The 24,802-nt window shown below is 37.7% G+C and overlaps 4 protein-coding genes and 1 long non-coding RNA gene across 6 annotated transcripts; 1 reads left to right on the plus strand and 4 right to left on the minus strand.

The window, feature by feature from the left end:
• Positions 1 to 3,483: 3,483 nt before the first annotated feature.
• LOC111794403 (uncharacterized) lies at positions 3,484 to 4,197 on the minus strand. Its single transcript, XR_002815080.2, has 3 exons — positions 3,979 to 4,197; positions 3,811 to 3,837; positions 3,484 to 3,723 (listed from the first exon to the last, which is right to left on the minus strand). It is a non-coding gene; the product is annotated as an uncharacterized LOC111794403 (long non-coding RNA).
• Positions 4,198 to 6,500: 2,303 nt separating this feature from the next.
• Positions 6,501 to 9,796, plus strand: LOC111782258 (dual specificity protein kinase YAK1 homolog). The gene is made up of 7 exons (XM_023663100.2): positions 6,501 to 7,040; positions 7,379 to 8,111; positions 8,273 to 8,552; positions 8,665 to 8,772; positions 8,848 to 9,126; positions 9,227 to 9,370; positions 9,439 to 9,796. The coding sequence occupies exons 1-7, from the start codon at positions 6,737 to 6,739 to the stop codon at positions 9,613 to 9,615; spliced, it is 2,025 nt and encodes a 674-aa protein (XP_023518868.2). The 5' UTR covers positions 6,501 to 6,736; the 3' UTR covers positions 9,616 to 9,796.
• Positions 9,797 to 10,637: 841 nt separating this feature from the next.
• On the minus strand, positions 10,638 to 14,101 carry LOC111790407 (Phosphoinositide-specific phospholipase C family protein). Its single transcript, XM_023671294.2, has 9 exons — positions 13,539 to 14,101; positions 13,164 to 13,360; positions 12,917 to 13,052; positions 12,616 to 12,837; positions 12,307 to 12,530; positions 12,108 to 12,225; positions 11,421 to 11,573; positions 11,270 to 11,356; positions 10,638 to 11,195 (listed from the first exon to the last, which is right to left on the minus strand). The coding sequence occupies exons 1-9, from the start codon at positions 13,866 to 13,868 to the stop codon at positions 10,896 to 10,898; spliced, it is 1,767 nt and encodes a 588-aa protein (XP_023527062.2). The 5' UTR covers positions 13,869 to 14,101; the 3' UTR covers positions 10,638 to 10,895.
• Positions 14,102 to 15,421: 1,320 nt separating this feature from the next.
• Positions 15,422 to 18,674, minus strand: LOC111808182 (uncharacterized). Of its 2 annotated transcripts, none has more exons than XM_023694028.2 (7): positions 18,524 to 18,674; positions 17,874 to 18,013; positions 17,724 to 17,792; positions 17,547 to 17,647; positions 16,726 to 16,818; positions 15,759 to 15,898; positions 15,422 to 15,666 (listed from the first exon to the last, which is right to left on the minus strand). In XM_023694028.2, the coding sequence occupies exons 2-7, from the start codon at positions 17,916 to 17,918 to the stop codon at positions 15,557 to 15,559; spliced, it is 558 nt and encodes a 185-aa protein (XP_023549796.2). In that variant the 5' UTR covers positions 17,919 to 18,013; positions 18,524 to 18,674; the 3' UTR covers positions 15,422 to 15,556. The 2 variants fall into 2 exon arrangements, with proteins under 2 accessions (XP_023549796.2, XP_023549787.2); XM_023694019.2 differs by having other exon boundaries at positions 17,874 to 18,018.
• A 519-nt stretch (positions 18,675 to 19,193) lies between these two features.
• Positions 19,194 to 24,573, minus strand: ATH9 (ABC2 homolog 9). The gene is made up of 12 exons (XM_023660308.2): positions 24,315 to 24,573; positions 23,697 to 23,851; positions 23,487 to 23,612; positions 23,177 to 23,272; positions 22,976 to 23,076; positions 22,711 to 22,747; positions 21,447 to 21,665; positions 20,899 to 21,010; positions 20,692 to 20,783; positions 20,407 to 20,586; positions 19,999 to 20,112; positions 19,194 to 19,824 (listed from the first exon to the last, which is right to left on the minus strand). The coding sequence occupies exons 1-12, from the start codon at positions 24,496 to 24,498 to the stop codon at positions 19,624 to 19,626; spliced, it is 1,617 nt and encodes a 538-aa protein (XP_023516076.2). The 5' UTR covers positions 24,499 to 24,573; the 3' UTR covers positions 19,194 to 19,623.
• Positions 24,574 to 24,802: the final 229 nt, after the last annotated feature.

Raw genomic sequence — 24,802 nt, forward strand, 5'->3', positions numbered from 1 at the left:
AGGGGACTCCTTTGGAAACTCCCACAATAGGCAAGGCCTCGGAGTTGACAGCTTTCATTTTCCCCGGGTCCTTTCCTATGGTGAGTCCCAATCTTCTGGCTTCTTGATCAGCAATGAAGTTGTGGGTTGCTCCAGAGTCTATCAGAGTGCTCTTGCTCAGTCGAGAGTTTATGGTGGCATCTACGAACATAAGCCCTTTCTCTATTATCTCCTTCGGTTCGACTTTCCGTTGGAGGGCTGACAAGAATTTGAGTGCGCCCATTCGGGGGTTGTCGTGATCTTCTTTCTTGTCTAGCAAAGTCTCGACCCTTGCCTCATTGCTCTCTTGAATGGACACTTGGAGTGCAGTGAGAGAGGCCCGATGAGGACAGTAGGATACCTTGTGGGGGCCTTTACATAGCATGCATTGCAAAGGCGTCGTCGGGTGGTTCTTTTGGTGGTAAGGCCCTCGAGATGTCCCCGCTTGATTGTTCTGAGGAGGTCTATCCGTCCATCCATTCGATCTGTTGGGGCTTCCATTTCGATGGCCTGGTGGTCGGTATGGTTTGCCCCCATTGTTTGGGGCTGGTGTCGCTCTTCTTTGGGATCCTGCTTCGTTCCCACAGTCCACGAGTCTCTCGGCGCAGGCCATTGCGGCAGCTAGGGTTTGGACCCTGTTCTCATGTATCTTTGTTTTGGCCCACGGTTGTAGACCATTTATAAAGAAGAACACCTTGTCCTTCTCTGCTGTACCCCTGATATCCAGCATCAGGGTTGAGAATTGTCTGACGTAGTCCCGTATGTTTCCAGTGTGTTTCAGGGCTACTATTTTCTCCATTGCTATGTGTCCTGCGTTTTCGGGGAGGAATTGTTCCCTCAACTCTCTCTTGAGGTCCTCCCATGAGTCAATGGTGCACAATCCATCCTCGATGTCTTGCACCTTCGTACGCCACCACAGTTTGGCGTCGTCTACGAGATACATCGCAGCTACAGTCACCTTCTTGTCGTCGGTACAAGCCGTTGTGGCTTTGAAGTACTGTTCGACGTCAAAGATGAAGTTCTCCAACTCTTTGGCGTCCCGATTCCCTTTGAAGGCTCTAGGGTCTGGGAACCTTAGTTTGTTGGATCCTGCATTAGTTTGTCCAGCCGTGACACCTTCCACGGCTTTCATGGTAACTTCAATTCGAGTGTTCATGGCGGACATCCTTTCTTGGAGGTCGTCGACTGTTGATCTGAATTCATCAGCCAATCCATTGAACAAACTCATCATTGTGTTTTGTAGTACGTCGAACTCTTCGCCACGTCCCTCTTTGTGTGCGACAGAGCTATCCGGACTATCAGACGGTTTTGGGCTGCTCGTAGGAGCAACTCTTTCTTCGAGCGAGGTCACTCGAAACAACAGTTCTGCGATTGGCAACCCGTCTAGGCGGTTGCCCATTGCGTCGACTTGGACGACTTTCTCACTCAGTTCAGTCACCCGTGTTTCAAGGAAACGGAGGGTGTCAGGGACTTCTTTGAGGAACAGCATTTCCTCCTCTATTAGCGTAAGCCGATCGGCTTGTGCTTTGGGTGTTGACTTTGTCGTCGACATGATTTCGGTCTGTATGACGTTACGGAGCTAACAAAGCTCTGATACCACTTGACACAATCGCACTTTCGAAGGCAGCGGACTAGCGATTGTGCGGCACTCACTTTCCAGCGACAAGTGAGTTAAGCCAATTTGTTCTTGCGTCGCCTACGGCCAAGCGACGTACGGTCGAGCCTCTAGCCTCGGTTTTAAAAGAAGGTTTTAGAAAACGAGGAGAGAGAGAGAGATTTTGAAAGAGAGATTTTAGAAAGAGACGTTATATAAGCAAGCAAGAGAAAGATAACAACGGCTTAGCATATATAACCTTGGGTAGGGAGAAGTTGACGACTAGTCATATCCCCCTATAGTACATTCTGGGCCATTTTAGTTCTGGCAGGCCTAGACGTGATTTTCTTGAGGTGTCATACGCTCTAGAATTACAAAGGGAAAAACACTAGAATGAAAAGACATGACAAGGGTTTGGCTTGTCATGGGCATGCGGCCATGGGCAACAGGCCCTGGACAGGCATGACCGTGACACCCAGCATCCTCGTTGACACACCGTTCAGTGTCTAGCTCTGATACCATTTGTAACAGCCCAAGCCCACTACTAGCATATATTATCTACTTCGACTCGTTATGTATTGCCATCAGCTTATGGTTTTAAAACGCATCTAATAGAGAGAGGTTTTCACACTCTTATAAGAAATACTTTTTTCTCCTTTTCAACCGAGGCGGGATCTCACATTATGAGAGTTCCAAAAATCATAGGGGTGAAATTCTAACTTTCTCGAAACCATACGGACTGAATATGCAATTTAACCAAAAAAACACACAAACAAATATATATTAAAAGAAAATGGGTTTACATTCTTTGATATGTTAGTGAAAGGTAAATGGCAGAAGATCTGTCAACTAGATCTTAAACAATCCTTCCTATCTCAAATAACAGTTCTTGTTGTCTTTGAACAAATGAGACTTTCTACAAGAAACTCTTAGAGCTGGACAATCAAATGAGGAAAATAAAGTCCTACAAGTAAAAGAGAGATTAGTTGTTTCTTTTGGGGACCAGAAACACTGCAGAATTCCTTTTCAACAAATTTCCACTCAAAAACTAAATAAAGAAGGAAAAGATAATAGAAGTTTAGAACATTTAGGGAAGATATTCAACCTTCCTCTCACTTCAGCAATTGAAAACTAGTAAGCATCATTACTGAATAAGCTTTTTCCAATAAAGAGTGATGGGATTTGATTTTGGTCCAGTAATCCAAGTGGCCAACTGCCTATTAGTCATGTTGTTGAATCAGGCTGCCAACTACTAAACGCCTCATTGGTCAACTAAAAAAAAACTGAGCTAGAAAGAAAGCAATATAAGGTGCATTTCTTGTAGTAAATGGACCATTAGCAAATGGGTTGGGCAAATTATTGGTGCTTACTTATCACGACTTTTACTGCTCCATGATCCTTAATTTCCTATAACTGATACTCGGCATGGACACGAGAGGCCCAATGAATGGATCTTCGGGATGTCCCGATAATATGAACGAACAAGATGGTTTAGCCTTTAAGATCTAAAACCAGAACTCTTGCAGAACCCAAATTTACTATCCACTACCTTAAAAAATAAATTTCTAGGCACAAATATAGTAAAATCCGTATGAATCTGGGCACGATGATTCAACGTGCTTGTCGCATAAAGGGTGGTGGACATGACTTCACTCTTTCATTTCTCTTTATATTTTTTGACACTTGCGGAATTTGTTTGATTTTGTAGTAATTGTTCTGATTCATAATGCGTTAGGAACAAGGTTGTCATAGTTGCAAAATCCATCGTTGCTATAAATGGACGTTCTATTTATGATATGACACCAACCACTATAAATTTCATGAAGAACACCATAGCCCACTAACCAATAATGACCAACGCCAAAACAAAATATTTAAAGGTCGATAGTTCAATCAATAGCATAGATCTCAACCCCCTCTTTTCCTAAACCATTGTTACTATTATTGTAAATAATTTCAACCAAATAAAAGAAAAAAGAGAAACAAAAAGAAGAAAAAGTATATTCCAGAGTTGATTAACCGCACCAGAGCTTAGGCTAATGAATGTGTAGAAACAGCATTGGAAGAAGCTCCGTCCACTAGCATCTTTATGCTTTATAATGCTTCAATCACTACAAAAGTGCAGCAAAATACTAAATAATATCCTCCTGGAAAAAGGAACAGGAATTTGAATTGTTTGACTATGAATGTGGGCATACCTATTCCTCGGCAGGGAAATCCCTGGACTGTGGAAAAAGCACGTAAAGAATAAATTATAAAGATGTTGAAATTTGTGCGGAAGGAAAAAGAATTGAAAATGAAAGGAAAGGAAAGAAGAGGCGATATTAGTTTGTGCTTAGTGGGGAACCTGGTTCTTACGCCATTACCTTCCTTGATTGGGACACAATTTCGCTTCCCCTTCCACTTCGTACTCCATTTCTTCCTCTCTTTACAAAACTTTGGCCAATTCAGTTCAACAAATCAGAAGAAGATAAATCCAGGTGAAGCAAAAACGAATCAAACAATAATTTCGATCGAAAAATCCTCCGATTCTTGAAATGCATGTTCTCCCGTTAAATTCGCATATCCACATTCTATTCAATATTGCAGAGATTTTCATATTTTTTCTAAAAAAATCACAACAAAATAAAAGATGACCAAGAAAGAACTTGGGCTTTACAAGAAAAGTAAGCCCAGCCCAACTTTATATGGGCCTGTCTCAAGCCCAATATTCGGCTGTGTATCCACGTATTCAAGTACTCCCAGCAGACGTCACCACCTACTCTAAATATTTTAGTTTAATCATATACCAAATTTCTTAACTACTAATTAATTTTATAATCCACCTTTCAATTTCTAATCTTCAAGGATGCCTCCAGGTTTTGTTAATTTTTCCAATTTTTTTAAATAAAAATTTAATAAACAATCCAAGTGTCAATATCCATTTGTTGGATATTAATATTAGTTTGAAAGAGAGCATATTATTTGTGACAAAACTTTATATTAAAAAAATTAATATTTTTCGAATTTTTTTCGTTAATCAAATCATTAAATTGTCTAAAGTGTAACAACTACACGTATTTAAATTTAAAATAAAATATAATAAATTTAAATGTCCAGATGTCCCTGTAGAACTCTAGATGGTGGACTATTTGGTGAAATTAAAAAATTATGGTCAAAATTTTAGTCAAACTTGCTATTATTTTTTTTTTTTTTCAAGTCAATCAATCACCAGTCTCTTTAACAATAAAAGAAAACTACTCTATAAAATCAAGAGCGCAGCTACGATGTGTTGGGGAGGAGAACAAACCACCATTTATAAAGGTGTAAAAACCTTTCCTGCGTTTTAAAGCTTTGAGAGGAAGTCCGAAAGGGAAAGCGCGAAAAGAACAATTTCTGCTAGTGGTGGATCTGGGTCGTTACATTCGCAGAAATGACCAGATCCAGAATCGAGAGTAAGATCGAAAGCACAATTTCTCATTCCAAACATGAAAGTGCAATCAATTTTAGAATTTGAATAAATCGAGGATTAATTTAACAAATAATAAATAAATAAATAAAAAAAAAAAAAAAGTGGAAAAAACCAAATAATAATCCTCTACGTACAGTCACATGCAAAGGGAAATAAAAAAGTGAGAAGAAAAAAAAAAAAAGGTGCTTGTGTGAGTGATTTTAAAAAACCAACCATAATGGCCCTGCGGTGGGTGCATTGCTTCATCACAGCCACCCCCTAAAACTCCTCTCAATTATTATTTTTTCATTTATTATTATTTATTCACTCTACCATATTTAAATTCTTCAATTTTTTAATTCCAATAAATTACAAACGAAAGTATTCAAATTTAATTTAAAACAAAATATGATTAACTAAAACCTAATTTAATATACTTTTTTTAATTATAATATTCAAAATGTGATTAAATTATACCTTTCGTTTTCATACTTTTGAATTTATGTCTATTTCATCATTGCATTTGAACGCATCGTTTTCAATATAACCACTTTTCATTAATAAGGGTATGGTTAAAAATCATTAGTAACATCAATTTATGTCCATATCATCATCGTCGATATTCAATGCATTTAACATTACTTTGTAAACAGTAGAAACTATTGAGTTATATTTCTTTAGTATATATATAGTACAAGTATAACTCAAGTTTAATGCGATCATTCTCTAAACCTTAAATAAGCGGTATAAGCTATGATTTTTCTTTTTCCTCATGCAACCAACCATATAATATCATTAGTCACTTAAATAATTTTTTATACTCAATATAGTATATTATGAATTTAAATTTGAATATTTATTATTGAACTAAAAAAAATATATAAAAATACCTCGGACAAAAACGTGTACCAAAATTATAAAAAAATTGAAAGAGGTTGAAACAATTAAATTATATATGTTAGAGGAATACAACTCTCTACGATGGTATGATATTGTCCACTTTGAGTATGAGCTCTCATGGGCTTTGCTCTGGACTTCCCCAAAAGACCTAATACTAATAGAGAGACTATTATTTGTTTATAAACTCGCGATCATTTTCTAAATTAGCTGAGGTGGGACTTTAGGGTTCCAAATATATATATATATATATATATATATATATATATATAAATAAAGAAGAAAAAAGGAGTAGAAAAGTTGAAATGAATTCGGTCCCCAACGACTAGGAAATAAAAAAGAAACAGGAAAAAGGAAAAAAAAGAAAAAGAAAAAGAAAATTGAAATAGGGCGTATATTAATCCACGTGGATAATCGTAGCGTCCATAATGAAGGGGGACCCACCAATGAAAACCCCTTAAACCCAGGTTAATCCATTTTGAAAGTTGGTAATCTGGAAATCATGGGCGCCCTTCGATTGCTTCAGTTTCACAGAAGATTCAAAAGAAAAAAGAGAGAAAAAAAAGGAAAAAAGTACATAAAACAGAGAGAGAAGGAGGGAGAGTGCGTGAAGGAGCAAGATAGAGAGAGAGAGAGAGAGAGAGAGAGAGAGAGAGGTGTGTGCAGCATGCAAATTCCGAGTCCTCCCAAAATAATTTCCACTTCCTTTAATCCAAATCTTCCGAATACCATTTTCACTCGTTTCTCTCGCACCCCGCCATCATCTCTCAAATTTTGAGCTTCTTCTTCCTTCATCCATGGCGGTTTCCGACGTTGAAGCAGTACTGCAATTTCTGAGGAAAAATGGGTTCTCAGAGGCAGAGTCCGCTCTCAAAAGGGATATGGTCGAAAAATCCGGATTAGGTTCTTTTGATTTTGAGAAATTCTTCTTTCCTATGGTTCCTCCTCCACCTCCCCTTAGAATTCCATCCGTTTCCAGGAAATTTCCCGCTCTTTCCAACGGCGACGCCGACGGCAAGGATCGTTCTGGATCGAACTCTGTTTCCTCCGATGACGAGTTCGTGAGCTTGAGGTCTTCTACTTCTGATGTTTGCTCTTCTGGTAATGATTTTAAACGAATTGAATCAGATTTCAAGTTCTGATTGATCATCGTGAGCTTAATTATAAGATTCTTTGTTTGTTTCTGAAATGCGGAATGGTCTCTTTGAGCTGTCTTAATCGTTGTGAGTTCAAATGGAATGCTATGCTTTCTTCGCTTTAATTTGTTGTTAGATCCATGTCTTGAGAAATGGGGGTTTAAGTGATTAGTGGACGAGATTACTTTTGTTCTTTAGTGTTCTTTCTTTATTTGCTTCCATTGATCTTTAGTGTTCTTTCTCCCAATCGATTTTTGTGTTTTGTTTTAGTTTAGATTGCTCAGAATATCTTTACTGTTGCAGAGTTCATCAATCCTTATGGTATTCCATCAGATTCTTCTTCAGATATTGCCTCTCAGTTCGACACGGCACGCGATTACCATGAATTCGATTTGCCTTGGTATGATGAACAAGAGGATGTGAATTTCAGGACACCCTCCCTTGAGGGTCAGGATTTGTTTGGCTGCCCAAGTGAGGATAAGTTCATAATGACTACTGAGAGAGATGAACAATTTAGTAGTTTGTCAGCTCCGGAGAAGTCGATTCTTTGTTGTGCAGCTCCATCTAGTGATGAAAGTTTGCTCGAGGTCATCGATCATCCTTATTGTGTCGATAGATATAAGCAACTCGAAGGAGGCTTCGAGGGGTTGCCTGAGGATTCTATTCCTTTTTGCAAATACTGTGCTGCCAATGGAGAGTTTTATAGCCAGAAGACTGCTGATTGTAGTTATCTGAATCCGAGTTTTAATGAAACAGTTAAAGACATTGCCACAAACTGTGATTCAGCTCCTTGTCGTGATTATTCGAAAGGGTTCGAAGATCACAATGATCCCCAAAATAAGGTTATCGAGAAAAGCTCGGTACTTAATGCAACCAGTAGCTATAAAGATGGAAGTCATGAAGCAGAGGATGAAGCCAATGAATCTGAAGCAGCTGCAGATGGAGATGGTGTTGCTGCTGACGAGCTCCCGATTTATAATATCTGCGACGACGAATTCGAAGTGTTTGATCTGAGAATTATACATAGAAAGAACAGGTTGGCTATCTTTTGCTGAAGTTTCCCTTATATCGTAGTCTAGAAACGATGCTTAAACCACTAGGCACTCGATGCTCATACGTTGAAATATCTATTAAAGCTCGTGTGTTGCAGGTTGATATGTTGCAATGAGTTGTTCTGATGTATTATGCAATCTACAGGACTGGGTTTGAAGAGAGCAAGGATTTGCCTATTGTTCTAAATACGGTCCTTGCAGGCCGATACTACGTAACCGAGTACATAGGATCGGCCGCTTTTAGTAAGGTTGTCCAAGCACACGATCTTCAGACAGGAATTGACGTTTGCCTGAAGATCATAAAAAACGACAAAGATTTTTTCGATCAGAGCTTAGACGAAATCAAACTTTTAAAGCTTGTCAACAAACACGACCCGGCAGATCAGCACCACATTTTACGACTTTACGACTACTTTTATCATCAGGTCTGTTTTATCTGCTGCCCTCAAGCTCGCTTTGAACTTTCAAGTCGGATTAGTACGAACTTCGAGCATTCTTTAGCTCCACTCACTCTTTCATGTAATGCAAATTCGACAGGAACGTCTCTTCATTGTTTGTGAACTACTTCGATCGAACTTGTACGAGTTTCAAAAATTCAATCAAGAATCTGGTGGAGATGCTTATTTTACGTTTCGTAGGTTGCAGGTATGTTCAGGTACGCTTAGACGTGGCTATGTTTTCTTAAAACTTCGAAAAAGCTTACCAATTTTCTCTCGACAGTTCATCGCGCGTCAATGTTTGGAGGCATTGGAGTTCTTGCATCATTTGGGAATCATTCACTGTGATCTAAAGCCAGAAAACATTCTTATGAAAAGTTACAAACAATGCGAGATTAAGGTTATCGACCTTGGAAGCAGTTGCTTTCAATCCGATAACTTGTGCCTATACGTGCAGTCTCGATCCTATAGAGCTCCCGAAGTAATGCTAGGCCTTTCATACGATCCAAAGATCGACTTGTGGTCTCTCGGTTGTATCTTGGCTGAGCTATGGTCCGGAGAAGTAAGCTTTTCTTTCTCATATCCATACAAAACTCCGCTTCGAGTGAAACCGATCGACTTTTATACGTTTGATTTACTGGTCTGCTATGTTCTTTTTTCAGGTATTGTTTCCAAATGAGGCAGTTGTAATGATCCTTGCCCGGATGATCGGGTTGTTCGGTCCGATCAACACGGAGATGCTGCTAAACGGACAGGAGACACACAAATACTTCACAGAAGAATATGATCTGTATTATATGAATGAGGTTGGTGATAAAACATAATATTTTTGCATCCAAAGAACATTGATGACATTTGAGAATTTCCATTTCAGGAAACGGATCAAATGGAACTCATCATCCCTGAAGAGACCTCCTTGGAGGATCATCTGCAGGTTTTCGACTCCGGGTTCATTGATTTTCTCTCTAACTTACTCGAGATCGATCCAGAAAGACGGCCAACTGCAAAGGAAGCCCTTGCACACCCGTGGCTTTCGCAGTCGTACGAATAGCCGTTCTTGTAAATTTTTTTTTGAAGAAATATTCATTACCCATCAATTAAATTAAAGAAAGGAATAAGAGAAGAAGAAGTTGGCTTCTGGTTTTGCATTTTTGTAGTTGTATGTTCATGGAGCTTGTTTGTAAATTTGTGAAAGAAGTTTGCGTATAAATTTTGAAGAACAGTTTGTTGAAGTGTTCTTAGGCCTAAACAGTTAGTTGAGGTTGAATTTGAAAACAAAAATGGATGGTTTTCGCACGTGCTAAGTGGGGAGCAAAAAGCTGAAAGGTGAGCTGCGGAGGGAGATGGTGCATGTGCTTTTGCTTCGAACCAACGACTGCGACCAGACACAAATGTTTCTGTTCTCTGTCTTTTTTTCTTTTTTCAAAATTGGATTTATTTTATTGTTTGGCGGATTTTGACTCTGAAAACAATGAACATAAAAAGTCAAACACAGTTATAAAAGCATTATTGGATTATCTTTTGGACTTGGAACAGCTCACCACTCACAAGCAAACACATCCTTGTGTGAACGAAACATTTCTTAGATAATATCTGCTAGCAAGCTTAAAGAGGATAATATCTGCTAGTGGTAGGTTTGAGCGGTTACAAATGGTATCAAAGTCAGGGAGAGACGTGCCAATGAGGACGCTAAGCCTAAAAGAAGGTAGATTGTGAGATCCCACGTCGGTCGGAGAGGGTAATGATACATTCCTTAGGGTGTGGAAACATCTCCCTAGATTACACGTTTTAAAACATTGACGGGAAACCCTCAAACGAAAAGCCTAACAAGGACAATATCTGTTAATGATTCTCTTAGGCTGTTACAAATGGTATATGAGTCAGGCACCAAGCGGTGTGTCAACGAGGACATTGGACCCAATGGGTGAATTGTGAAGTCTTACATCGGTTGGAGGAAAGAAACATTCCTTAGAGTGTGGAAGCCTCTTACTAAGAGACACATTTTAAAACCTTGACGAGAAGCAGCCTAGCGATGAATTTAGACCGTTACCAATACAGAAAAAAGATTCAAACTAAACTATAAAAAATAATTCAACCTTTAAATAAAATAATGAATTTGAAACATGATTATTAGTTTACAACAAAATTTGTGAATCTCTTATGAATTTGGTCTGGGTTTTAATAGCTCACAATGTATAGGAAGCAGTTAATAAAGAGTTGAGAACAGGCTTAAATATAAGCAAAACAGGGCTGCTTGCTTGGAAGCAGGAAGGCCATGGTGGGCAGAGGCAGCTAAAAGCAGTAGCGTAAGTTAAAAAGGAAACAATGGAATCATTCATACAAAAACAGGAAGCGCATTAGAAGCCTCACAGACGTTAGTTTCTCTCCCTTCTTGTCATAAAGAGGGACTGCTCGAATCCCAGGCCTGAGCTCTGAGATTGGCAGACATGTCTGCCCACCAAAGTCATCCTTCTCCGACCTGTCGAAGTCTCGCACTTCAATCTGCAGCAAAGCAAGCTCTGGCACTGTCAAAGGAAACTTGAACTCTTCGTTCCAAATGGGCACCCAGTCGTTCTCAATAACCTTTGTCTTCTTCTTCGCTGCATCAGCTGGTACCCCGACAATTCGGATCTGCCATTCATCCAAGATTTTAAGTATTCATCAAGTACGAGCTAAGCTGGGAGGACAGAATGGCTACCACTAACCTTTGTGTAGAAGTCCGGCGGAGAATAGTTATCAAAATGCGTTTGGCTGAAGTCCGAGCTCCACCCATCCCCCAAGTATACTGTTACCTATTGAAGAACATGGGTGTTATAACTTATGCCAAGATAGAACAACCCAACACAATTGGCTTACTTTTAATGTTTCCTTCACTGGCGGAGGTTTCTTGGGATCAAAGATCTCATCTTCTGGGCTCTTTTGTAACAAAAAGTCTGGTTTTTTTAAGTACCCACACCCTCCATTGGCTCTAAACATCCCATGCATCATCCATAGTGATCTTCCATAGCCCTGTCGTAGAAAAACAAACAGGAACTTCATTTGGATCATTCCTTACCGACCATAACAAGATTTATAAGACGTTTGAAACTTTGTTCGACATTTGTAACGGCCCAAGCCCACCGCTAACACATATCGTCTTCTTTGGGCTTTCCCTTTCGGGCTCCCTTAAGGCTTTAAAACGCGTCTACTAGGGAAAAGTTTCCACACCCTTATAAAGGGTGTTTCGTACTCCTCCCCAACTAATGTGAGATATCACATTCCACTTTCTTCAGGGCCCAAAGTCCTCGTTGGCACTTGTTCCTTTCTCCGATCAGTGTGGGACCCGCTAGCAGATATTGTCCTCTTTAGGCTTTTCCTTTCGGAGTTCCCCTTAAAGCTTTAAAACGCGTTTGCTAGGGAAAGGTTCCACACCGTTATAAAGGGTGTTTCGTTTTCTTCCCCAACCAATGTGATATCACAACATTTGACCCACTCATTCACAAGAATCTAAGGGGAAAGACAAGAAAATTAGGGCACGGACATGATGAAGGTTCCAATCAGCACCTGCATGTTTAAAGCAACCATCTGAGCTCCATGCGTCCACCCGATATTCGGCCGAAAATTCGACGACGTGACACGGGTTCCTTTCGGGTAAACTCTCAAAATATTCTTTTGTGTAAACCTAAAGATCATAACTATAATGATCAGAATCAATCACCAGCTAAAGATCACAACTGATTCACATTATAAGTTGAACAATTACCTTACAACATCAGTTCCATCAGAGACCACAGCCTTCTCAAGTCCTTGCTCACTCAAGCTAAGGCGCCTAACCTTGTCACCTTGTACGTTCAATGCATCCTTTAAGCAGCCCCCTTTTGGTTTCCCTGCATGGATTGTAATCAGACGTTTATACTCCGGTGCACCTTGCTGGGGCGGTTTCGACTCGCCTCCACTGTTTTCTTCCTCATCTGGATCACTTTCACTCTGTTCATAATCAAAAGGACTAATCAAGCAATAATTTATACTTCAAAATAAGAAACAGTATGCCCAGCTTTCATTTCTCACCCACCTGTTCATCAGCATCGAAATCAGTCACAGGATCTGTTGACTCTTCTTCTGATGACTCTTTTCCATCACTTAAAACCTTATCCTTTTTATTAGATGTAAGGTACTCTTTCGGTGGCTTTGTTGAAATAATGATTCTATGTTTTAAGGATTCTGGAGAAGGGAATTCTGATAAGCTATCTTCCTGAGGGTAGAACAGTGTATCTCCAAATATTCCGGTTACCATCTTCAAGGGAAAATAGAAAGCATTAAACCAGAATCTATAAGGATAAACAGAAACAATTACTTTGGGTAAGAATGAAAACCTCTGCAACTTTAGCTTGAAGGTCAGGAGTAAGATGATCTTCAAGAGTGATTATAACAGGATATGGAGATTTCTCAAAAGCATGCTCGTTTATAGACTTCAAACACTTCAAGAGAGGCACAGGGCTGGTTAAAGTCCTACAGTCATCCAGAGAATGGTTCTGTACAGTGATTTCCTCTTTTAAAAGTTAATATCAGTTTATATTTTGATTTGATGAGGACGGTATTGAAAGATGAGGTAATTAATACCTTCCATGAAGAACATGAACATCATCTTTTGTTGAATTTGGCCATAAATCAAGCTCAACTACCCGTAGCCCTCTATTCAAAGCCTTTATTATGGGAGCATCACTACAATCACTACTAAGTTGATTCCCAGTAAGGTAAGAGTTGTGCCCTGTATATATGAAATAATGGGACAATGGAGCATTCATATCATGATGTACCTGTCCAAAGTAATGTTATTAAAAGCATTACTGAGTTCATTCGGATTGGGTTATTGCAATAAGCAGCTAATGAATTCACACAAAAAGAAGCGCTAAAAACAAGAACCCAATAAATTATGAAATGGGATATGGGTGGATATGTTGGAAAAGAAAGGAACACAAGAAAAAGGGTCGAAACCTGAGTTTTAATGGGGCCATTGAACTCAGGCATGAAGAGATAATGGAAGAAATCATCAAGGCTGAGACCCTGACTCGAATCTCCAGAGGGATTATCGGAGCCCCGTCGCTTCTGCAAGATCTGCTCGATGATCTGCTCCGCTTCAGATAGGGTACATTCCATCTCTTGCTGATCCCCCAAGAAATGGAGCATTTGTTCGGCGGACATGTACTCCCCGCCATCGGTAAACGAAGCGAAGATATCTATGACGTCTTGCGGCGGTTGGGCCTCAGATAACTTGAACTTCCGACTGAAACCGAAAACCTTGTAGCTGTTGCAGCCCCCCTTCATGTCGGATCAGGATTTGAACACAATGGAATTCTCACAACCCTTCTGCGACTAATTTGAATCCAAAAACTATGAAAAACTTGGAGGAGAAAAATGGAGAAATGGAGACCTGATCCCACATGCCCAAATTGTTGAATTCAGAGAGGAACGATGGCAATGGAACCAAGTTTTTCGGAGAGTTTAATGCTCAATCGCTCGACCGCGTCGACTTTTTTTTAACTGAACAAATGCAAAATTAATATGATCATACAATTTTGTACTCGCTTTTATCGTCAAAACGCTTCATGAGCGCGTCGTTTTCGTTGGCCATGCGCCACGTGGTTTGTTTTTCTCTGCCATATTTTGTCAACTCCCGCCAATTCGATATCTAAAGTCACCAATGTTCGTCTTTCTTTATCAAATAAAATAAATAAATCCTTTTATTTTATTTTTATTCTTACATTAATTATGATCCAATTAACAAATTAAAAAAATGGTTGATAATAATATTTTTCTTCATAATGGAGCCAATTGTGAAGGGACAATGGAGTTGGTTTTCTAACTATTTAACTATATTCAATTAATTAATTAAACATATAGATTTTTACTGCACATACTTATCATTACTTTATCATAAATATTTAAAATTTTATTTTAATTTTTATACTTTAAAATTTTATCTCAATTTAGTCATATCAATAGGTGTTTAAAATTTGTTCTTAGAAACATATTTTTATTATATTTTTTTGAAAATAGCTGCTACTAGTATATCTAATTTGATAAAATTGAACTTAAAATTAATAATGTACAACTAATTGTAAGATGCATAATTTTAAATTAACAATATGGTTACTAAGCATAGTGGCATCCACGATGTCGATGTTAATTTTTTTAAAAAATAATCCTAAACGCGTTCTCCCAAACCTTACAATATCCACAACTTTAAAATTATTTATACATTAAAGCAGATCTACAGTAGGTTCAACAATGGGTCGGTGACTACTTTTCCAATTGGAAAATAATAATAATAATAATAATAATTAGACAATAAATTTGAATATTAGGTAGGATGGGAAAGAAAAATACGTGGAGAGATGAGCTTCAATACAATATGAAGATAACTTTATTCTGATGAATGCTCCCTTATGTCTTACCCACTCTAGAAACATTTTACCCACTCTAGAAACATTCAAATTTGACGGGTATTACTCATATAATTTAATTATATAAAGTTTCGACTTTAGAATCTCACTTTCCAAAGACTTCACTATCAAGATTAGTCATTTATTTCTTCCTCTTGAATGATTTTGAGTATGCTACCTGATACAAGATTCACCTTAGCAACATGTGATAGACCTGATTACATCTTTTGGTGTAAGAGTCCAAGTCCAAGCCCAAGTCCATCACTAGCAGATATTGTCTCTGGACTTTCTCTTTCGAGATTTTTCTCAAGGTTTTAAAACGCATATATTAAGGAAAGGTTTCAACATCCTTATAAAGGATATTTTATTCTCTCCAACTGACGTGGGATATCACATTTGGTATCATAGAATAAGGTAGGAGGGGAGAAGGAAAAAAGATGAGAAGTTGAAATGGCAATAATGAAACATTTAAAAAAAAAAAATTATGAATAAATTACTACTTTTCCACTGTTTTCTATGCTTATGCAACCAAGGGATGAAAATAGAATACATTTAAGCTTGACTTAGTACCTACTCAGAAGACTTCCTCTTCCTCCCAAGAAAGGATGCTTTCTGAAATCTAGGCCCACCGATTCGCCATTTCTTAAAGGCTGTCATAGAGGACTGGGCTGCCTCATACACTGCATACAATGATTATGTTGAGACGTGAGTTTGAAGAGAAGCACCAAATATGAAAACAGAGGACAGACAAAACGTGCAACAAAAATCTCACTTTTAGTTTCTTCCTTTGATAGAAGTGTCAAGTATTTTGAACTTGCAGCAAACACTGCAGTGTGAGCCTTGGTCAAAACTTCCTTGTACCTACTTTTGAACGTGGATAAAAGCCAAGAACCGATTGTTCTATCACCAACCCTGACATTGAAGTTTGTGAAACAAAAATGAGAAATAGCACTCTATCTATTGCGTTCTCGTCCATTTAGGTACACTTCAAAAATATTGCTAACAGCGAGATATGGTAGACATCCGAAATGCACGAGATCAAGGCAATAAGCACTTTTTTACAAGATATACTTCATATGTAGAGTGGGCTAGCTAGTCAGTTTTAAAGCTTTATGCATATTTATCAGTCTACATCTACCAATGGAATGAAAATGATATTAATATTCATCGAGATGCAGAACTTGAGATGACAACATGCTAGACAGATTATTATAAAATACTCCCAAGAGTTCAAGCCTAAAGTTAAGATCCTTAGTCATTGATAGGATGTCCAATCGACATGCTTAATATACAAGCTTAAATTGATCGTTTGATGTGTCATTTAGACGGCAGTAAAAAAGAAGCCTTGTGACTATATATCCTAATTATTACGTTAAAAGAAGGATCTGTTAAATGGCATACCTTCAGAATGGTAGTTCTGTCAAAGGTGAAAACAAACAATGCTTATTTTAGTACAAATGTATGTCAAATGAAAGTGCACTGACATTCTTTAACTATCCAGTAGATATAAAGTATGACTTAAGCTAAAATAATGGAAAAACAGCAATGATTCAATATCCTATGAAATAAGCTAAAATAATGTCAATTTTCTCCTCATAAAATAATTATGATAAATTCATAGTGCCACCTATCTAAGATTCAATATCCTATGAAATTCAAGTATGGATTCATATGGATATTTAAATTTTTTTAAAAAAAAAAAATTTGATGCACACAGAGTTGGATCTCAAGATACTCACAATGGTGCAATTTTGCATCCAAATTCATAGAAGTATTGACTTCTAGATCGTAGATCAACAAATGCAGCATCAGCCTGAATTTCAAGTCGCGTTCTGCTTAGAGAAAAAGAGCACTAGTCAACTACAAATATCATCATCTTTATATATATATATATAAGAACAAATATCATCTTCAAAGTCTCACTGATTCCTTTGATCATGAAATTCTAGGGTAGGAAATCTCTGCTGGTAATTAATTAGTTAGCACATGAAAAGATTGAGCATACACAGGCTCAGAATACTACACAAAGGAAAAAAATAATTTTCTTTGTGGGTCAGCTTCAACGGAGCAAGTAACAAGATTCTATAAACCAAATCTCAAAAGTTTTTGGAATACTACAATTTCATGCCATATAGATCATGCACAGTTGTTTTAATTGATGAAACTGGAGGGCGATGCCATTAACATCACTTGTCTCCGAAGTAATTCATGAGCGCTTAGAAGGGAAGTTCTTTTCAAAATAATACCACCAACAACTTTAAAATGATCTCATTAAATTTGACTAATTCCTGTGCTCTTAAGATTCCAATTCAGAACTTTCTGCTCGTAAAACAATAAGCAGATGAAAAGAAATTAAGTCAATCAAGCATGAATTCTGCAACCACAAAGTTAGAAGAAAAAGAATCAGAATTCAGTGTCTTTGCAGGTCAGTTTTTAGAGAGTAAGTCGGGGTGTAGTAAGGAAGATCCTCATTCTCTTAAGCTCCCCAAAAGTCTAGACAATAAAAGTTCAGGGAAATTCTTGGTCGTATGCAAAGCCTGCGTATAATGGCGATTGCTACCTTTGGTTAAAACAAGCAGGCAAGCCCATAACCGCCACTTGTCTAAGATGCATCTCTTTTGCAAGCCAGAAGGGTAGCTCTACTTTGGATCCAGATTCAACCTGAAATTGCACCAGAAAAGAAAACGTAAGTTCGTCATTCATCTTCCATAACCTGTCTCCTACTAATCCAACTCACAGAATCTGTTTCAGAACTGGGATCGATGGCAACTCCATTAACTGCCTTTTGGAACATAACTGAGACAAGCTGTCAAGCGCACAAAACAAGATTCAATACTGAGATTGCGAGTTTATAAAGTCTTATCAAGTAAAAGAATAAGATATTGACCTCTTCCTCCGCCAGAATGTCATCAATATCATAATAATTTGTCATTTCTTAGGGTCTTCAATAGGTTGCTCCAATGTTCAATGTCATCAATATCAATATATTTTCAACTGGCACCACCTACTTCTACAGCAAAATGTTTACTGAACTGCCAGAAATGTAATCACAGTTAAAACACAGTCAAACTATTGAGGAAATCAAGAATGTTTTCTCTGATACTAAAAAATTAAAAACAGATTGTTAAACTAGACAGTAAAGTACAAAAAAAAACTGAACAGTTCAATACACATCATGCAGAGATCTTCAATTATCTCAAGCGTCTCACCTCCAAATTACAAACTTATATTTACATCTCGGTGGGAATACAAAGGAAATCACTTTGTTTTACTTCATTTCCCCAATCAATGAACGAGTAAATTCGCAACATAATTGCAAGACTAGAAAACTGTAAGCAGCTTTTGCATCCAGACACTAATATGGAAAGTTGAAATATAATACGAATTTCAGAGAATAAATACATACAGAGATGCTCAAACTACACCAAATAACGCACTGGCAAACAAAAGGGAAAATTAGACGAAATAGAAGAACTTTCAAGAACAAAATAAAAACCACAGAATAAATAATAGTTTAAACGATGGGGAGAGCGGCACCTTGGATTGAGAATTGGCGATGATTTGGGATGAGAAAGAAGAGATGAAAATTGGGAATTTGCAGACGAAGCAAGGAAGCGAGGTTGAGGAAGAAGAATGAGGCGCCGACTTTCCCAACATTGATTTAATCGAATTTTCAGTGAAAGAGGAAAATCTTATAATTGGAGGGAAACTCAAAATTTTTATAGAGCGATCTGTAGACAGGTTTTAATTGGGTGTGGCCGGATGTAGCGTAAAAGATCGTACACCCGGAATAAATTAATAGATAAGGATTAGATAGATAACATTGACAACGGCCCAATCTTAGAAGGGTTCAAGCGGAAGCGTTTTAAATAATTAAAAAAAAAAAGTGAAATCTATTATTTGATTTATATGACTAATCAAATAAAATTGAGGACATTTGTAGCTGCTCGTACCATAGTAATAATTATGAACAAGTATCGCACAACTGAGGGACATTCATGAAAGTACTTGTGGGGATGATTGTGAATAACCAACGTCCAACCACCGCTAATTATTCATCAAAAAGTGACTATGATAGTACTCAAGAATTAACCAATGTACAATTACCATCAACATGCAATCTCCACCCATTAACATCATATCATTACCCGCATGTGCCTACAGCATTAAATACGAAATACTATCATATAGTGACAACTAAGTCGTAAATAAAAACAGGTCTTAAAATATTTTATAAATACACGTTCCACAACACCTCATAAATAAGAGAGGACATGGGTACAAAATGAAACCATGAAACTTGTTACATCTCTAAAGTGTCATGAGTTACCATTGTAACCTCTCCAAATCCATAACATATCCAAAAAGGGATGCTTCTCTTGCAACATCCTCCATTTATTGGCTGACACAAATGAATATGGAATACATATTTTCTATCATCTCATAGTCTCATGGGGTTTTACAAAGTAATCTGTCTCGCAAACACTAGTTTTCAACTCTTCGCCGTATAATCTATCTGTGTTCGACAACCCAGCAAGAACAGAAGGGAATTCGACCACAGAGAAAGAATGAAGACTCTTCTAAAAGTAAGATGACAAAACTGATCCTTACGTATTGATGCGTTTTCACACCTTCCTTCACCAAAGTAAAGTTTTTTTGAGATTTAAAAGCCATAAAGCTAGCTGCAATGTGAAGATTCGAGCTTCCAACATTACTTCATCTAACCAAACATTTAACCAACATGCAAACGACTTATTTTCTGCTAATTTTGCCTCGATAACTGCTTCAGATGATACCTTCCCAATGATGAGGAATGTCTCCAGGGAAGATCCCTGCAACTGTTCACAAACCATTTCAATAATAATGTTTTAGACTCTGTTTCAAAATAATAGTCATTGTAATAATAATGTTCTAGACTATCCGAATACTTTTGACAATATTGCTGAAGTTAATGTCACATTAAGCACTATTTTAATCAAATCATAGTTAGTGGAGTGAGGATGGTGTATTACCAGAGAATTGTTAACCGCCCTCAAACAATCATTTGTCTTCAGCATCAACAAAATTACACGTGGTAATTTCCTAAGGAGCTCTGAGATTTGGGGAAAATACTGTGAAGCATACATCTGAAAAGAAAGGAAGGTCAAATGCCGTCAGATAGCCAGTTAGTAACTGCAATCTCTACAACTTTCTCAAGGTGCACCTAAAATTGAGTAAAATTCAAACAGTTCAAGAACTTCATTAGAACAATGCTTATCATCAAATAAGTATATAGTGTTTCAGGATCGGTTTTATATCCCCACTGTAGGAAGAGGGGACTGCAGCATCAGGAGTAATTCATTACGGGGAAGGTTCAAGTGCAAGAACATGAATACTCATTTTTGGAGTGGGGGTGGTATGTACCATCTAAGAGAGACTACCTGTAGTTCTGAACGTTCATCGTCAGTTCCTTGAATGACCAAATGGTCAACTGCTGGGTCAACAACTCGATTCCAAGGTTTCATGGTAAGAATTCCAGCAAACAATGCATAAAGATCTTCCCCAGCACCCAATTTCTTGCTGTTTTCCTTTATTGCCTCAGCATCAGAAAATATTAAAGCCTAACCGAAGGTAAACAAATAACATCAGATGACAATCAAGGACGGAGACATGCTGGCAACAGGAATACAGTGAGATGGCACTTGGATGAATTGTAAAGGAAATACCTTCCAAAGGGCAGCATAGTTAAATCTTATGTTGGAGTCGAGAACTTTGTACAGCCCATGGTCCAAAAGTACCAACTGTGGCTTCCTCTTGCCTGTGTGTTGACAGAACGAGAATTGACAAATCGACATTGATATCCCAAGAAGTAATATACAGGTTTAACTAATACATCGTTAGAAAAATCAATTGATCATTTAGTAACAGCTCACCACATATGCTCCTTTTGCCAGAAGGCAAGGGACGGACAAGCAAGTTTGCAGCATGAGGGTCACAGTGCACAAATCCATGCTTATATATCATCTCAGCAAATGTATGACTAACCTATATAAATAGTTTCGAAACGTAATTTTTCAGCAAGTGAAGTAAAACCTGTATCATTAATTCATGATAAGGTCAAGCAAACATTTAAATAATAAGTTAAAAGAACATATAAATGAATGGTCTGAATTCCTGAACCATAATGCACCTTCTAGCTGGTCAATCAACAACTGTTAAAAAAAGTACAAACCAACTCTGATTCAAATTGCATATCCAACTAAACAGACACGCAGACAGTAGATAACATATCTTGCACTGTCAAACTTGAAATACTTAAGCTGCAACATGTTAGAATATATGCAGTTAACAAGCCGCTTGGGCATAGGACTATCAAGGGGCTAAAGAAAGGAACACTCGATGAACGAAGGCAAAATAAAAATGATGCTCATAAAAAAAACCTAACATGTTATAAACAGAATTGTGAAGTGCATGATCTTACTAATTTTGCAACTTCTGATGGTTGAATCCCAAGCCTCTGAATGGCCCGAACATCATTTATTTGAGCACCATCCATAAACTCCATGGTCAATAACTTTGAGGTACTTAAGTTCCAATAGACCTTTGGAGCATACACATAGTCCGCAATATGAGGAGACAACTTCCGAAAGTTATCCAGACATTTCTCACTGTTCCTGGCCTCACCTAAGAAATCAAGTTCCTGAGGAGGAGATAAAACTTTGTCAATAACGGTACTATCAAAGATGGAAAGCAACAAAAGAGGGAAAAAAAAATATGGAGTGAGTTCCAAATTCATAGGTTATAACTGCTACTCGGGGAAGATTATAAAATAAAGTTTCCTATCTAGATTCATACATCAAAATCCAACCCAAAATACAGGGAGTTACTGGGCATATGAATTAGTTGTCTAGAAAAAGAAAAAAATGTAATTCCACTATCACAAAATCTTACCCATGGAAAACTCACTGATGATGTGCCACTGTAAACGGTGACTCAAATACCATAAAATTTAGGGCAGCATCCCTCATCGTTTAATCAAAGTAATTTTTGTTCATTCAAAAACATAGTGCATCCAGAAAGTTTCTATACTCTCATCCGAGTTCAAGATATTTCTGATGACAACATAGGAGATCAATTTGGATAGAAAGCTTACAAGTGAAATAGAAGAAAAAAAAAATCCATTTAAGTTCCTCACCCTGAGATTAATCTTGAAAACGTGAGCATTGAGGAGAGGAACATCAAATTCAATATTGTACAAAACAAAGAAGGCATATAATTACATATTATTTTAAGCCCAGAAAATTTGCAAATCGGAGATTAGTTTCTAAAAATCTTGGAAAAACACGTTAACTAGGATCTCAAGAATGCATCGTTAAGAAGGAAATCAGGCTGATTTAAGAATGAGAAGACTGATATGCAAACCTCAAGCATTAAATCATAATGGTAAGAGTAATCTGAACCAATCGAATTTTCATGGGCTTAAATTCATAATTAGAAGCTAGCAAATAAAGATATTGAATATCCTAAATTTTCTTAATTATAAAGCTAACTGTTATAAAGTTTGGCAATTAAACAATTGAAAAAACATATAGGGAAAATTTATAGGCATCCACGTGAAAAAATAAAGAATATCTGGAAAGAGTTTTCATGACATTGAAGAGTGTATGCATAACCAATGCAAAAGGACTGTAGGAGATGGGCATACAACTAAAAGGAGTGTACGAGACAAAGAAAGGATAACCTGCCTTTGGCAAACTTTCACTGATCTCATCAACCAACCACCTAAATAAGAGCAAAAAAATAAAAAAAATAAAAAGAAACCATCATAAGGGATCATATATCATCAAAAGTCTCTGGAACAATATCATTATTGCAGCACATTCTTCAAGATAGATGCATAAGTTTTCTTTATTATAGAGTATATAGATACATAATTTATATGTGCTTTTTATGGACAGGATGCAGTTCATCTACACACCCTTAAAAAGTTCATAGGTTCTAAAACATTACCTATAATCAACAGAAGGAAAAAGTCGATATATGGTATTCACAATTAATGCAACACTAGCATGATCTGCAGCCGCAGTATCAGTCATATGAGTGTGCTGCACCTGTATGTAAGGGAGCTACTGGTAAACAAGATTGAGAAGGAACTCTCAAAAGTCAAATTAAATGTGAATTCACGTTCAAAATTATTGAATACAACAAGACCTTCACAGCAACTTTCTGCCCATCGTGGGTGCGAGCAACATGCACTTGAGCAAGGGAAGCACTAGCTATTGGATCAGGATTAAATTCAGAAAAGATCTACACACGAGAAGGTTTACATCATGAGGCCAAAATATCATTTATAATAAAATAAAGGTGTTAATACAATAGCAATAGAAACAAGATATACGAAACAACAGGAGTCAAACGATGTTAACCAAGTTCTGCCAGACCATATTTCAAGAATAATCTCCATTCAACGGAATGACTGCGTAGCCTGATTATATCAAATAGATGTACCAATGAAATATACCTTATCCGGTGTTTCACCAAGCTCTCTCTTGACCACTTCACACACTTGATCGTATGGGGATACTGGGCATCTGTTCAACATATATTCTCTCATTATCTGGACATATTCTTGGGGCACCAAATACTCCTGCATGAGAGACGAGGTAAGGTAAATTAAGGACTGCAGGCCCATCCTTTTTTTCATCACTTGCTATGTGGATAGAAGGTGTACCAACTGACTGATATGCTGACCAAGCTTAATATATATTCCTCCATTTTTGAAGCATAACTCTTGAATTCTGCGAGCAGATCTAAGGTGTACTTCATGCTTAACTTTTTCCCTCTCACTACTCCCTTCAGCTAATCTCCACAGTGAATATTCGTAATCTAGAAAGAGAAGGGTGATGCCAATTCAAAAAACAGATTCAGGATTGGTCAACGTATAAATCTAAATTTAACATCTTGAACAAAGAAAAAAGAGGATAGCAAAATTAATGCTCTCTGGTAACTACATTAAATGGGAATGATGAAACGGAGTAAAATACATGAACATAATGTTATTCAACTATTGAACAAACTACTCAAGCCCTAAACTACTCAATGCCTATAATTCACAGACATACGAGCCAACACAGGTAAACAAGCATGAAAAGCTCAATTCCAAATTTCCGATCCCTGGTTACCAGTACCAGCAATTATTCTTAGCATACAATTAAGCCTCAAACTTCCCTTTGGAGAGAGAAACATAAACCAGATCGCGAAAACCTTACAACCAACTCAACCGAAACATCAACTCTCGCAAAAGCCATTAAACGCTAAATTACAGCAAGTCAAAACGTAGGATGCATACCGAAGGCAACGGTAGCGACGGTGAACGAAAGACGAACGAGGCGGACCGGGACGGTGGTGCAGAGCTTAAGAGCCATAGAGGGGTCGTCGGAGGCAGCTATGGAGGCCGCTGCGGCACCACCACCTATTGCGGTGGCCGCCATCGCGACCTTCGCTCCGGCGCGCCACAGGGACCTCGCGACCATACCTTGACCGTTTGACGCCCAGCGAAGGAACGAAATTCGGTAGTTCCCGGTTTCCCTCAATAATCAATACAATTTTTTGGTGGCAAAATTATACCGGAGCAATTAATTTTGTTCGGCTAACCTCTTGACACGTAATTATTTTTACGCTCCATTTATTATTTTTATTACTAGGAACAACTTGTTACATTATATTGGTGGATTGCTAATATTTTGCTAAAAAATTATTTCATTTAAAAAATATTAATATATGCGCAACTTACAATATTTAATATAAGCAAATCGAATGGTCGATGATATTGATTGA

Source organism: Cucurbita pepo, chromosome 1 (genome assembly GCF_057944985.1).
Source record: "Cucurbita pepo subsp. pepo isolate OVF chromosome 1, ASM5794498v1, whole genome shotgun sequence".
In the NCBI taxonomy this organism is placed as follows: Eukaryota; Viridiplantae; Streptophyta; class Magnoliopsida; order Cucurbitales; family Cucurbitaceae; genus Cucurbita; species Cucurbita pepo.

Excerpts from the sequence above, each read along its gene's own strand:
- ATH9 (XM_023660308.2), bottom strand. The coding sequence starts at position 24,498 with ATGGTCGCGAGGTCCCTGTGGCGCGCCGGAGCGAAGGTCGCGATGGCG. Across the intron at positions 23,077-23,176 it reads GGCAGAAAGTTGCTGTGAAG|GTGCAGCACACTCATATGAC; the intron begins GTCTTGTTGTAT and ends CCTTACATACAG. Across the intron at positions 21,011-21,446 it reads CATCAGAAGTTGCAAAATTA|GTTAGTCATACATTTGCTGA; the intron begins GTAAGATCATGC and ends CTATTTATATAG.
- LOC111782258 (XM_023663100.2), top strand. The coding sequence starts at position 6,737 with ATGGCGGTTTCCGACGTTGAAGCAGTACTGCAATTTCTGAGGAAAAAT. Across the intron at positions 8,112-8,272 it reads ATTATACATAGAAAGAACAG|GACTGGGTTTGAAGAGAGCA; the intron begins GTTGGCTATCTT and ends TGCAATCTACAG. Across the intron at positions 8,773-8,847 it reads TTACGTTTCGTAGGTTGCAG|TTCATCGCGCGTCAATGTTT; the intron begins GTATGTTCAGGT and ends TTCTCTCGACAG.
- LOC111808182 (XM_023694028.2), bottom strand. The coding sequence starts at position 17,918 with ATGACAAATTATTATGATATTGATGACATTCTGGCGGAGGAAGAG. Across the intron at positions 17,793-17,873 it reads ACATTCTGGCGGAGGAAGAG|CTTGTCTCAGTTATGTTCCA; the intron begins GTCAATATCTTA and ends TGCGCTTGACAG. Across the intron at positions 15,899-16,725 it reads GGATGCAAAATTGCACCATT|GGTTGGTGATAGAACAATCG; the intron begins GTGAGTATCTTG and ends CTTCAATGTCAG.
- LOC111790407 (XM_023671294.2), bottom strand. The coding sequence starts at position 13,868 with ATGAAGGGGGGCTGCAACAGCTACAAGGTTTTCGGTTTCAGTCGGAAG. Across the intron at positions 13,361-13,538 it reads ATGGCCCCATTAAAACTCAG|GTACATCATGATATGAATGC; the intron begins GTTTCGACCCTT and ends TACTTTGGACAG. Across the intron at positions 11,196-11,269 it reads CGCCGGACTTCTACACAAAG|ATCCGAATTGTCGGGGTACC; the intron begins GTTAGTGGTAGC and ends GATGAATGGCAG.